Consider the following 13,988-nt stretch of genomic DNA (forward strand, 5'->3'; position numbering starts at 1 on the left):
CACTCACCAAGAACCAGTTCCTTCTGCTCAGGCGCTAGTCATGTCCGACTCTTTGACGCCAAGACCGCAGCTCGCCGGGCTTCCTTGTGGTCCACCATCTCCCGGAGCTTGCTCAAACTCACGTCCGTCTAGCTGGTGCTGCCAACCAAGCTTATCTCATCCTCTGTCGTCCCCTTCTCCTCCTGCCTTCAATCTTTCCCAGCATCAGGATCTTTTCTATGAGTCAGTTCTTCGCATCAGGTGGCCAGAGTATTGCAGCTTCAGCTTCAGCATCAGTCCTTCCAATGAATATTCAGGACTGATTTCCTTTAGGATGGACTGGTTGGATCTCCTTGCAGTCCAAGGGACTCTCAAGAGTCTTTTCCAGCACCACAGTTTGAAAGCATCAATTCTTTGGTGCTCAGCTTTCTTTATGGTCCAACTCTTACATCCATACATGACCACTGGAAAAACCATAGCTTTGACTAGATGGACCTTTGTTGGCAAAGGAATGTCTCTGCTTTTTAATATGCTGTCTAGGTTGGTCATAACTTTCCTTCCAAGGAGTAAGCGTCTTTTCATTTCATGGCTGCAGTCACCATCTGCAGTGATTTTGGAGCCCAAGATAATAAAATATCTCACTGTTTCCACTGTCTCCCCATCTATTTGCCGTGAAAACGGGCCTGGATGCCATGATCTTAGTTTTCTGAATATTGAGTTTAAGCCAGCTTTTTCACTGTCCTGTTCCACCTTCATCAAGAGGCTCTTTAGTTCTTCTTCACTTTCTGCCATAAGGGTGCTGTCATCTGCATATCTGAGGTTATTGATATTTCTCCCGGCAATCTTGATTCCAGTTTGTGTTTCTTCCAGTCCAGCGTTTCTCATGATGTACTCTGCATAGAAGTTAAATAAGCAGGGTGACAATATACAGCCTTGACGTACTTCTTTCCTCATTTGGAACCAGTCTGTTGTTCCATGTCCAGTTCTAACTGTTGCTTCTTGACCTGCATACTGGTTTCTCAGGAGGCAGGGAAGGTGGTCTGGTATTCCCATCTCTTTCAGAATTTTCCAGTTTATTGTGATCCACACAGTCAAAGGTTTTAGCATAGTCAATAAAGCAGAAATAGATGTGTTTCTGGAAGTCTCTTGCTTTTTCCATGATCCAGTGGGTGTTGGCAATTAGATCTCTGGTTCCTCTGCCTTTTCTAAATCCAGCTTGAATACCTGAAAGTTCTTAGTTCATGTACTTTTGAAGCCTGGCTTGGAGAATTTTGAGCATTACTTTATTAGCGTGTGAGATGAGTGCAATTGTGCGGTAGTTTGAGCATTCTTTGGCATTGCCTTTCTTTGGGATTGGAATGAAAACTGACCTTTTCCAGTCCTGTGGCCACTGCTGAGTTTTCCAAATTTGCTGGCATATTGAGTGCAGCATTTTAACAGTGTCGTCTTTTATGATTTAAAACAGCTCAACTGGAATTCCATCTCCTCCCCTAACTTTGCAGTGATGCTTCCTAAGGCCCACTTGACTTCACACTCCAGGATGCCTGGCTCTAGGGGAGTGGTCACACCACTGTGCTTATCAGGGTCGTGAAGCTCTTTTTTGTTCAGTTTTTCTGTGTATTCTTGCCACCTCTTCTTTAGCGTCTTCTGCTTCTGTCAGGTCCAGACCGTTTCTGTCCTTCATTGCAGCCATCGTGGCGTGAAATATTCCCTTGGTATCTCTAATTTTCTTGAAGAGATCTCTAGTCTTGCCCATTTTATTGTTAAAAATCAATTAATTTTCCACTTAAAATGGGTAAATTTTGTGGTATGGAAATGATACCGCATTCAAACTGCTTTTTTTTTTTTTTTTTTTAATAAACAGACAAGAAAACTACAGCATAAAATAGAAGCTCAACCGGGCTGACTGAGGCTGTGACCTTAGGGGCTGAAGCACGAAGAAACGAGGTGGTGATCATCCTGAGAGGTGGGCGTTAGGGAGCAGGGTGGGAGAGGGCGCGGGGCGAGTCAGTGAGTAGAGGGGAGGCCAGCAGGTCCAGGAGCCTCTGTCCTATTTCCTGACCTGGGTGGTGAGCACACGAGAGTTTGCTTTACAGCAAAGCTTTATTTCATTCCATTTCTGGCCACACTGTGTGGTTTTGCGGGATCTTAGCTCCCCAGCGATGACTGAACCGGGGCCATGGCCGGCGGAGCACTGGGGCCTGTGCACTGGGCTGCCCAGACAGCACGCACTTCGCTTCACACACGTTTCTTGATGTGTGTTATGTTACACAACAATACCAATCAAAGATGTATTGGTTCTGAGAATAAGTCAAGCAAAATGAGCAAGGCCTGTCTTCAGCAAAGTAGAGACTCTACTGAAAGACATTCAGTCAGGCCTTAATAAGTGCCAAATAGTGTAAAGGGATCGTCATTTCCCAAATTGATTTGCAGAGTCAATGCAATTCTGATCAAATCCTAAAAGGCTTTTCAAAGAATCTGAGAACTTCCCTGGAGGCGCAGCGGCTAAGGCCCTACACTCTGCGCTCTGCTTGGGCTCTGCAGTGCCGAGGGCGCGGGCTCTGTCCCCGGCCGGGGAAGTTGCTCTGCCACGCCTCCAGATGGCCCCTTGGTTGTCACGGCCCCTGCCAACCTGCCCTGCTCCCTGTGAAGTCGAGCTCCCCGTAGAGTCGAGCTCCCTGTCCTGTTCTCTGGATTTGCCTTTGGTCTGACACTTCTTATACCCTGAATTGCAACTCCTCCGCTATTTTCAAATAGACTTGCCTTTGCTGGTAAAGTGACTGGCTATCACTTATCAAGGTTGATCTATATGGCGTCAGAAGTGGGCTCTGAAGGAGGTGAGCCCCAGGAGACTATGGACCTTGGAACTGAGAGAGCTCCTCGTGCTCAGCACTCCCCTGGGTCTCGTCCTGGACTCCACTCTCCACTCTGTCTGCGTCTTGAGCTCTCTGACTTGTTCGGGCTCTGGAACGGCTTTGTCCTCTCACGGGGAGGCTTCATCCTTTCTGGGTCAAGGCGCCATCCTTGGTGAGGACTGGGCTGTCTTCTGGATAGTGCAGTAGTAACATTATGGGGGGATGAGCTAACTGGAATCCAGTGATTTGTCTTATTCCTTTTGGAATCTGGTCTAGGACTCCAGCAACTTTCTTGGGCTTCCAGAACTTAGGGGAAAAGATCCTGGGCATCCAATCCCTCTGAGGGCAGCCCTCCCTCAGGGGTTCTGGCAGGTCCATGTTTAAAAGCTTGGACCCTGACAGGCTCTCCCCCCGCAACATGTTCATTTTTTATAAAGTGGGCCAAACAAACTAAAAGTAATCTGGAGTTAAGATGGCCATTCCAGGGAACTTCTGATCTTCCCAAACTCATTTTTCTTAAGATTCAGTTGGAGCGCTGTGGTTCTAAAATTAAACAAAAGGAATGGGATATTTATTTTCATTGGTACCTGGAAATTTCCAAATCTGCGCAAAAGTCTTAATTGCTTGTTTGCAAGATAACATTTCTAAATTGCCTGAGCAGCTGAAACACTTGGAAAGAAGAAAAGAGTTTCCGAAGCCTCGGGCTCCTTGAGACCCTCCTCCCGCAGCGGGTTTGTCTCTGGCGCCCTCTTGTGTCGTCTCCACTTCCTTCTTCTCAGACTCCACCCCTTTGTCTCAGACTCCACCCCTTTGTCTCAGACTCCACCCCTTTGTCTCAGACTCCACCTCTTTGTCTCAGACTCCACCTCTTTGTCTCAGACTCCACCCCTTTGTCTCAGACTCCGCCCCTTTGTATCTGACCCCACCCCCTTAGTTTCGTCCTCTCCCCTCCGCTGTGGAAACCTGCCCCTTTAAAATCAATCTTCTTAGGATCCTACTGCTAAACCCCTAACTATGGAGCAAATAAATAACCAGAAAGAAACATTAAAATAGCAAATACCTCGATTTCTTCTAATACACAAATATACTCCAAAACTCCTAGGAGAAAACTCGCTTTCTGTTACTGTTTGTTGAAATCTCGATAAGTGATGAATCATGTTGTAAAGGGGAATTTTGTTTTAAGTTAGTCCACCTTAAGGGGCGCCATTAAAATGGATTCCAAACGTCCTGATGGACCTCACCAGATGGTCAACACTGAAATCAGATTGATTACATTCTTTGCAGCCAAAGATGGAGAAGCTCTGTACAGTCAGCAGAAACCAGACCGGGAGCTGACTGTGGCTCAGATCGTGAACTCCTTATTGCTAAATTCAGACTTAAATTGAAGAAAGTAGGGAAAATCACTAGACCATTCGGATACGACCTAAATCAAATCCCTTATGATTATACAGTGGAAGTGAGAAATAGATTCAAGGGACTAGATCTGGTAGACAGAGTGCCCAATGAACTATGGACGGAGAGGTAAGAACGCCTTCTCGGGCCGCCGCAGTCACCCTCTGCGATGGCCCACGCTGTCTGTGGAGCGTGCTTCTCTTGGTATCTGATTGAATTCACTTCTTACCAAAAGAAACAAGAAAAAAAAGAAAGCCTTCCTCGGCGATCAATGCAAAGAAATAGAGGAAAACAACAGAATGGGAAAGACTAGAGACCTCTTCAAGAAGATTAGAGATACCAAGGGACATTTCACGCAAAGATGGGCTCGATAAAGGACAGAAATGGTATGGACCTAACAGAAGCAGAAGAGATTAAGAAGAGGTGGCAAGAATACACAGAAGAACTGTACAAAAAAGATCTTCACGACCAAGATAATCATGATGGTGTGATCACTCACCTAGAGCCAGACATCCTGGAATGTGAAGTCAAGTGGGCCTTAGAAAGCATCACTATGAACAAAGCTAGTGGAGGTGATGGGATTCCAGTGGAGCTATTTCGAATCCTAAAAGAGGATGCTGTGAAAGTGCTGCACTCAATATGCCAGCAAACTTGGAAAACTCAGCAGTGGCCACAGGACTGGAAAAGGTCGGTTTTCATTCCAATCCCAAAGAAACGCAATGCCAAAGAATGCTCAAACTACCGCACAATTTGCACTCATCTCGCACACTAGCAAAGTAATGCTCAAAATTCTCCAAGCCAGGCTTCAAGAGTATGTGAACCGTGAACTTTCAGATTTAACTGGATTTAGAAAAGGCAGAGGAACCAGGGATCAAATTGCCAACATCCTCTGGATCATCGAAAAGGCAAGTGAGTTCCAGAAAAAACACCTACTTTTGCTTTATTGACTATGTCAAGGCCTTTGACTGTGTGAATCACAACAAACTGTGGACAATTCTGAAAGAGATGGGAATACCAGACCACCTGACCTGCCTCCTGAGAAACCTGTATGCAGGTCAGGAAGCAACAATTAGAACTGGACATGGAACAACAGACTGGTTCCAAATGAGGAAAGAAGTACGTCAAGGATGTATATTGTCACCCTGATTATTTAACTTATATGCAGAGTACATCACAAGAAATACCAGGCTGGATGAAGCACAAGCTGGAATCAAGATTGCCGGGAGAAATATCAATCACCTCAGATATGCAGATGACACCACCCTTATGGCAGAAAGTGAAGAACTAAAGAGCCTCTTGATGAAAGTGAAAGAAGAGAGTGAAAAAGTTGGCTTAAAGCTCAACATTCAGAAAGTGAAGATCATGGCATCCAGTCCCATCACTTCATGGCAAATAGATGGGAAAACAGTGGAAACAGTGTCAGACTTGATTTTTGGGGGCTCCAAAATCACTGCATATGGTGACTGCAGCCATGAAACTAAAAGACGCTTACCTCTTGGAAGGAAAGTTATCACCAACCTAGACAGCATATTAAAAAGCAGAGACATTACTTTGCCAACAAAGGTCCGTCTAGTCAAGGCTATGGTTTTTGCAGTGGTCATGTATGGATGTGAGAGTTGGACTATAAAGAAAGGTGAGCACCGAAGAATCGATGCTTTTGAATTGTGGTGTGGAAGAAGACTCTTGAGAGTCCCTTGGACTGCAAGGAGATCCAACCTATCCATCCTGAAGGAAATCAGTCCTGGATATTCATTGGAAGGACTGATGCTGAAGCTGAAACTCCAATACTTTGGCTACCTGGTTTGAAGAGCTGACCTTTGAAAAGACCTGATGCTGGGAAAGATTGAAGGCAGGAGGAGAAGGGGATGACAGAGAATGAGATGGTTGGATGGCATCACTGAGTCGATGGACATGAGTTTAAGTAAACTCCGGGAGTGGGTAATGGACAGGGAGGCCTGGTGTGTTGCAGTCCCTGGGGTCGCAAAGAGTCGGACACGACTGAGCAGCTGAAATGAGCTGAACTGAATTCATATGAGTGAACTGCTTAAGTATTTGTAAAACTCTCACGGAAAACCAACTGCTTCTATGCTTCGCTCTCCAGACACAATGGGCCCCTTTTCTCCTCCCCTTTAGGCCGTCATATGTGCCTGTGCGCCAAGCCGCGCAGTCGTGTCCCACTCTCTGCGACCCCATGGACTGTAGCCCGCCCGGCCCCTCTGTCCATGGGACTCTCTAGGCAAGAAGACTGGAGAGGATTGCCAAGCCCCCCTCCTGGGGCTCTTCCCGACGCCGGGACTGAACCCGAGTCCCCTGCGTCCCCTGCACTTGGCGGGCAGATTCTTTACCACTCGTGCTGCCTGGGACGCCTAAGCAGTCTGCGCCCCACGGTTTGGTAAAGTGCATCTTTCCATCAGAGGTTGGCATTTACGTTTTTCTCCCTACCTGGCCCCTCGAGAGTTCTGAAACTGTCACTGAATATTAGCTCTTCATGACAGTGGACATATTCGCACAGGTTTGCTGGGGTCTGTTCCCCCTGGAACAGAATACCCAGTGCACGTGGCTCCTGCCTCTCTGACCCACGGCTGAGAAAGGGAGAAGCGGTTCCGCGCTGCTTCTATTGAAAATAGCTGGCGGGGGTATGGCCTGGTGGTCCAGTGCTTAGAACTCCCCATTCTTGCTGCCAAGGGCCTGGGTTCGACCGCTTGCTGGGGAACTAAGATCCCACATGCCGTGTGGTGAGGCAAAAACATAAAAAGTTTAAGAAGATAACCAGTTGGAATTAACATATACACACTACCGCACAGAAAACAGATCGCCAGCAAGGACCTCCTCGGTAGCACAGAGGGCTGTACTTCGCTGTACATCTGAAACTAACGGATCATTGTAAATCAATCATATGTCAATCAACTTGTTTTAAAACTCAAAGGAAAAAAAATCACTGGGCTCTGGCAGAGCACCCCTTTTGCTGTGCACTCTCGGAAGATCAAGACCCCCACACAATGCCCCAGAGGCTGGAGGTCCTAGAAAACGTACCCCTAAAAGGACCCCCTCTGGCCTCGCCTGAAGGGCACTGCCAGGGCCTGGTCACTAACTGCTGTGCCACCCAACTCCAGGCTCCAGGTCGTGTCCCCAAATCCCAGCTGGACCTGCACGCCGTCTGCAGACTTGAGGATGAACGCCCATCAGGACCCGAGGCAGGGGACACCAGCTGCCCCGCAATGTCCGGACCCAGCCTGTGCACAGCCCCACCACTCCCCTCCTCGGAAGGACAACTCCCTCGTCCGTACTTCCCAATCCCTGGAGAAAGGGGGCTTCCCTGGCGGCTCAGACGGTAAAGAATCCGTCTACAATGCAGGAGACCTGAGTTCGATCCCTGGGTTGGGAAGACCCACCCAGAGAAAGGAATGGCTACTCACTCCAGTATTCTTGCCTGGATAATCCCATGGACAGAGGAGCCTGATGGGCTACAGTCCATGGGGTCACAAAGAGCTGGACATGACTGAGTGACTAACACTTTCCTTTCTGGAGAAGGGGGCCACCTGTCTGATTGCCCGATTTGCCGTCGGAAGTCTCAGCCCACCCAACGAAGCAAGGACTCTTTGGTTCAGTCTCTAGGTCATTTCACTGGAGCTCCAGACGCTGCTGTCTGTCCAGACTGCTCCTTGGGCCCACGTGATACAGCTAGGAAGCCAAGCCTGCCTAAATGTATCCTGATAGAGCTAGGGAGTTGAGCCCACCTAAATATTCCTTGCTTCAATGTGACCTGACTCTGGGATGGGGAAATAAGATCTTCTGAATGCCTGCTTGGAAAGTTCTATGGAGCTGCCCATGCAAGGTGAGTCACCTGTAGATTTGCTGACCCACCGGCATATCTAAGGAACTTTCTGGTGTGTAACCACATCTCTGAGCCTCGGGGAAGTGACGTCAGTGCCTCTGACTGGTGAAGGGATTCAGGTTCCACCACGCTTGTCGAAGTTTTGTGTACATACACTCCATGCGTGCGCCCTCTCCTGTGGCAGTTTGGGGGAGAGCCATTACGCCTGGGCAGCCTCCTGTCTTAATGGCTGGAAAACGGAACGGTGTGCCCTGCTGTGCCCACTGTTCTGTTCACCCTGCATAACTGAACGGAAGCCTCACGTGGACCCATCCCGTTAAACGTCTGTAACTGCTTTAAGCAGGAATCTGCAGGAGGCCCAAGGACTGCAAGGAGATCCAACCAGTCCATCCTAAAGATCTGTCCTGGGTGTTCATTGGAAGGACTGATGCTGACGCTGAAACTCCAGATGCGACGAGCTGACTCACTGGAAAAGACCCTGATGCTGGGAGGGATTGGGGGCAGGAGGAGAAGGGGACGACAGAGGATGAGACGGTTGGATGGCATCACCGACTCAACGGACATGGGTTTGGGTGAACTCTGGGAGTTGGCGATGGACAGGGACGCCTGGCTTGCTGTGGTTCACGGGGCACAGAGTCGGAAACAACTGAGCGCCTGGACGGAGCTGAGATTCTGCCTCTGCCTCTGTAGGACGACCCTCCCTCCCATGGACGGAAGTGAGCACCAGTGAACGTGTGTGTGACTGATCCACGTTGCTGTACACCTTTCCCTGTCAGACGGTAAAGCATCCGCCTGCAATGTGGGAGACCCAGGCTTGATCCCTGGGTCGGGAAGAACCCCTGGAGAAGGAAATGGCACCCCTCTCCAGTGCTCCTGCCTGGGAAACCCCATGGACGGAGGGGCCTGGTAGGCTACAGTCCATGGGGCCGCAGAGTCAGACGTGACTGAGCGACTTCCCTTTCCGTTTCCCTCTGTAGGCAGACCCTTCCTCCCGTGGACAGGAGTGAGCACCAGCAAACGTATGATCAGGAATCCCTCCTGGACGCTAGGACAGTTAGCCGACTCCAAGGCAGTCTCGGCTCAGCCGCGGTCAGTAACCCATCGGCCACAGTGGTTTTGGATGAACGCGTGCCTGTGATCACTACCTGCTGAGCAACAGGTGTCTGCAACGGCAAACTCCTCTTCCTGAAATGGTTGAAAGCCTCTGGGGAAGTAGAGACCCAGAGAGAAAATCAGAGCAAGCACGGCGGCCACAGCACCGTCACCTGGCAGCCCGCCCTTCCGGGTGTGTCCAACTGGATGCCTGCAGGTCCGGCTCCGGTTTAGAACCAGCTTGCAGTCTGGGCGTCCCCGGGAGCCCCGGAGCTGGGAGGAGGGGCCTTTCGGGGCAGGACGTGCTCCCTCCCCATCCCTTCCTGCTGGGGCCCAGGGTCTGCGTGCTGGCTGGACAGGCCAGCCACTTCCCTCTGCCTGGAGGGTCCCCATCCCCTCCTGGACAGACGGCTCACCGTCTGCAGCTGACCACCACGAAGAGGGCGGGTGAAGGAAGGGGCTCTGACCCTGGGGGACCCTCAGGGAGGGGCCTGTCAGGGGCTCTAGAGGTATCAGCCCCTATGGGCCTTGAGGTCTCATGAGGGCAGGGGCCAGGCTGAGTACGGAGGTGGGGTCTGGAGCCCCTGGCACAGCCCGCTTCCTGCTGGCAGCACCCCCGCCCCCTCCCCGGCCCCCTTCTTGGGTCGTTGCTGCTCCCAAGTTGCATTCCAGGCCCCCTGCCTCCCGGGTTGCACCTTCCTCCCAGTGGGCTGCTCCAGGCTGACCCTGTGCCCATCAAGGAGCAGCGCTGGAACCACCACGCCGGCCCCCTTGGGAACCCAGCATAGGAGGTGGCCCAAAGCTCAGCGCTCACCGCCCCCTCCCCTAGGAGCCACCGAGGCTCCTGCGGTCTTGCCCCTGCTCCGAGGCCGGAGCCTGGAGGGCCTGAGGCTGGGGAGGCGCCAGGCTGGCAGCAGCCAGGACGGCAGGCATGAGGCCCGGCCCCAGGCCTGGGGCACACTGGGGACCAGGGAGGGGGCCCTGTTAGAGGCCTCCCAGGAGTCCCGCACCCTGGAGCCGGCGGGGCGGCGAGGCGGGCAGGACCTCCCACGTGGGCCCCCAGCCTACTTGGGTCACCCCCCTTCTGGAGCATTCAGGGGGCTCCCCTGGATCAGCTCATTGGGTGGCACGCCCACCCAGCCCTTTTCCTCTCGGGGAGCCCCTGGGCCCAGGAGGCCATAAGTCCAGGCCGGCCCAGGTGGTCCTGCCAGGGAAGTGGCCAGGAAGGCGAGGTGGGGTGGGGTGGGGGGGTCCGTGCGAGAGAGTGCGGGTGTGGCCACTGCAGGTGCTCTGGAGTCGTGCTCATATCCAGCTCTGCGGGGACCACTGTGAGACCCCTGGGGGGCTGCTCGCTGTCTGTGGCCATCCGTCCACTAGACCACAGGGACAGACAGCCCACTCCTGGGGTGTGGGCCTCAGGGGACACACTGGCGTTGGAGATGCAGGCTGAGTTACGGACCAGCAGGTGGCAGATGGGGGCTGAGGGGCTCGGCACTGGCAGAAGAGGTCAGAACTGACCCGGCCCAGCCCCCCCACTCCAGGTCCCAGCGTGAGCCGGTGGCAGGCCGCTGCGGACAGATTTATTCGGGCCTCACAGGCCACAGCAAACCAACCCGCAGTGCCCCCCCCTCCAACGACCACGGCCACAGCGATGTCCCGTGGTGCCCGCCGTGAGCCACCGTGTCCAGGCGCGCCTGCGCTACAAGAGGTTGACCGCGGCCACCACCTGCTTGCAGCCGGTGACGGCGAACTCGCGGCCGGCCACGCGGTAGTAGCTGAGCTGTGCGGCCAGCAGCTCGGCGCGGGCCTGCTCGGGGAAGAAGCCCTCCCCGGCCATCTCGTCCCGGAAGCAGTTGACCACGTCCCGCTTGTCCAGCAGCAGGAAGGGCACGATGGCCGCGGCCTCCCACAGCGGGTGCTGGCGGACCAGCAGTGTGTGCAGGCTGGAGCGCAGCTCCTCCTCGGCCGCGCGCAGCTCCTCCGCCCCGTCGGCGCGCCCCGCGCGGGACGCGTTCTGCAGCACGAAGCGCGTGACCTCAGCGCCGCCCGCGCCGCTGAGCAGCACGTAGACGGCGTTGTGGAAGCGCGGCGGCCGCTGCGGCTGCAGGAGGCCGTGCAGCTCATCCAGCAGCGCCGGCGGCAGCAGCTCCGCGTCGTCCAGCACCAGGAGCGGGGTCTTCTCCTCCGCCTCGGCCCGCGCCAGCACGTCGGCCACGCGCCGCGCCAGCTCCTGGCGGCAGCCGGCGGCGGCGCGCGGCTCGGGGCAGTGGTGGCGCGCGTGGTACTGCAGCACCAGCGCGCCGTCCTCCAGCACCGCGCGGAAGTGGCGCGCCAGCAGACGGCCCACGTGGCTCTTGCCCACGCCGCTGGGCCCGTGCAGCGCCAGGAGCAGCGGGCGGCTGTGCACGTGCGTGGCCAGGTAGTCTCGCAGCAGAGCCACGAGGCGGCCCACGGCCGCCGGCTGCCCGAACACGGCGCGCTGCAGCGTCTTCTCCAGCCCGTCGAGGTCATAGCGCAGCGCGTTGTCGTCCAGGTTCTCAATGGCGTTGAGCACCTGGAAGCCCACGATGGCCACAAGCAACAGCAGGCAGCGCTGGGCGCGGCTCTGGCGCTCGGCGCGCGGCCCGAACTTGCGCGAGGTCTCGGGGTAGAGCACCAGGCGACTGCGCCGGCGCCGCTTCCGCGCGGGTCTCGACGCCCGCTCGACCGGCCCGTCGAAGGTGAAGAACTGCGGCTGCTCCTGGTGGACGCGCGGCGCCGCAGCCCCGGGGTCCGGCGCCACGGCCGGCGGGGGCGGCCGCCGCTTGCGCAAGAGGCGCACTTGGTGGCGCAGGCGGACGACGGCGCGCACCGGGGCGATCACGCTCGGGCTGGGGGCGACCGGGGCCGGGGGCTCCGGGCTGGACTGGCCGCGGTCCATGGTGCAGGGGCGGCGCTTGGCATGCAGGTCGCCCTCCCTGCAACAGGAAGGCGGGATGGTCTGCAGACTTCCGCCTGGCCGACTGGGACCCTCCCTCGGGATATCACCCCCGCTGCGAGGCCCCCGGAGGGCGGCCCGCTGCCTGGAGACCGGGACCAGCCTCAGCCCAGGAAACGCCTCCCCGCGGGGCCCCAATGCAAATCTCTCGGGTCCTCGCATAAACAGCCTCGGGCCTTGAGGAAGTGCCTGCGCGCGGTGGGGGTGGGGGGCACAGTTTATCGGCCGGCAGGCCGCCCGGGCTTCCTGGAGGAGGAGTTCGTGCCGGCCAGGCGCCAACTAGGGGTAAAGCAAGGTCAAGGCCGGCCCCGCCCCTGCCGCCGCTCGCCTGCCGGGCGCCTAGAAGGGGGCCAAGGCGAGCAGAGGTCTGAGACCCCGGAGCTCGTTGGTGTCCCGCACAAGAACCCTGGGCTCCGGGGGTGTGGGGGGGATTTCTCTCCAGATTGCTCTCGAGCTCCGTTCCCGAGCTGAGCCCAGGCTTCCCAGCCCCAAACGAGGATCCTCCCAACATCCCTCCCGTGGACACACGAATGGAGGGGGCGGGGGCGGGGTGGGGTGGGGTGGGGGGAGCTCCTAAAGCGTGGTGGTCGGGGGGTGGTGAAAAGATGGACAGAAAGACAAAACTGGAGAAGGAGAGATGGTCCATGAGGAGACAGCTGGAGAACGGCGGGGGATGCCCTGGCCCACCCCAGTACCTGCAGCTGCGTCAGATCAGGCTCTCACTGGCCCCCAGACCGGCACGCCTGCCCACGCCCGAGGCTGGGGCCTGCCACTCAGGGAGCGGACTGCGCCGGCTTCCCTGCGCAGGTCAGGGCGGGGTGAGGGGCCTCACCCGGTCAGCGACACCTGCGGGCACCCTGGGAGCGTCCGGACTGGAGAAAGCCCTGGGGAGGTTTCCGCTTCTTTGCAAAGGAAGTGAGTCAGGGGTGCGGCGCGGGCGGGACTTAGGCTGGACGGCGGCGCCAGAGGGGAGGCCTGGCAGGCTTGCCCAGGTCCCCCGCCGGCGGGTCACCTACCCTCCTCAGCCCTGCAGCCCTCCCAGACCACCTCACTCTGCCCAACCCAGGACACCCCCAGGATGCACCTCCCCTCCCCTGGGGCCATGGACCCCAAGCTCCCCAGGGACACCTCCTGCATCTGACACCCCAGGGCCCATGGTGAGGGGGATGGGTGTGTCCAGGCCGCCTGTTCGCACGAGCGGAGGGGGTGGGGGGGTCCTCTCCCTCTTCTGCTCCCCCAAGCCCAGTCCAGGGGCCCCGCAAAACAGGGTTCATTCCCTTTCTTCCCCGTCTTCTGCCAGGACCCGAGCTCCATTGTCCCCACTCATCTCTGCCTTCGTGCCCTGTACCCCAGCCTAGAGTACCCCCCGCCCCGAGACAGGGCAGCACAGACTGGGACAGAAGCCCTAGGACTGGGGAGAAAGCCCCGCACTGGCTCAGGCCCCAGCAAGAGAGCAGATTCAGCAAGAACTTGGGCCAAGAGTTGGCAGGTGGAGACTGGGTCCTTCCCCAGCCACCAGCTTCACGCGGCCCCACCAGAGCAGGCTGGCCAGCCTGGAGCGCCCTCTGCTCAGGAGCTTGTGTCTGCAGGCCACCCGGGGCAGGTCTGCTAACCAGTAGTGCCCCCTAACCCTAACCCAGCTGTGTACCACGGGCGCTGGCGGACCTGAGCCCCCCATCCTGTCCTGCCCACAGCCCCTCATCCTCCCTGTCTTTGCTCCTTCACACGGGTCCCTCTGCCCAGCGCACCCCCCCCCCCCCCCCCCCCCCCCCGCCTCCCTAGCTTCCCTCCACCTCTTTGCACAACCTGCATTCAGGGAAGTGTCGGTCGTGGGCTGGGGGTTCCGCCGGGCCCAGAA

At 56.1% G+C, this 13,988-nt stretch overlaps 1 protein-coding gene across 2 annotated transcripts; it reads right to left on the minus strand.

The window, feature by feature from the left end:
- On the minus strand, nucleotides 10,727–13,253 carry TOR4A (torsin family 4 member A). 2 transcript variants are annotated; one of them, XM_018056235.1, is made up of 2 exons: nucleotides 12,826–13,253; nucleotides 10,727–12,110 (listed from the first exon to the last, which is right to left on the minus strand). In XM_018056235.1, the coding sequence occupies exon 2, from the start codon at nucleotides 12,071–12,073 to the stop codon at nucleotides 10,853–10,855; it is 1,221 nt and encodes a 406-aa protein (XP_017911724.1). In that variant the 5' UTR covers nucleotides 12,074–12,110; nucleotides 12,826–13,253; the 3' UTR covers nucleotides 10,727–10,852. The 2 variants fall into 2 exon arrangements, with proteins under 2 accessions (XP_017911724.1, XP_017911723.1); XM_018056234.1 differs by lacking the exon at nucleotides 12,826–13,253 and having other exon boundaries at nucleotides 10,727–12,387.

This window comes from Capra hircus, chromosome 11 (genome assembly GCF_001704415.2).
Source record: "Capra hircus breed San Clemente chromosome 11, ASM170441v1, whole genome shotgun sequence".
NCBI classification, from domain to species: Eukaryota; Metazoa; Chordata; class Mammalia; order Artiodactyla; family Bovidae; genus Capra; species Capra hircus.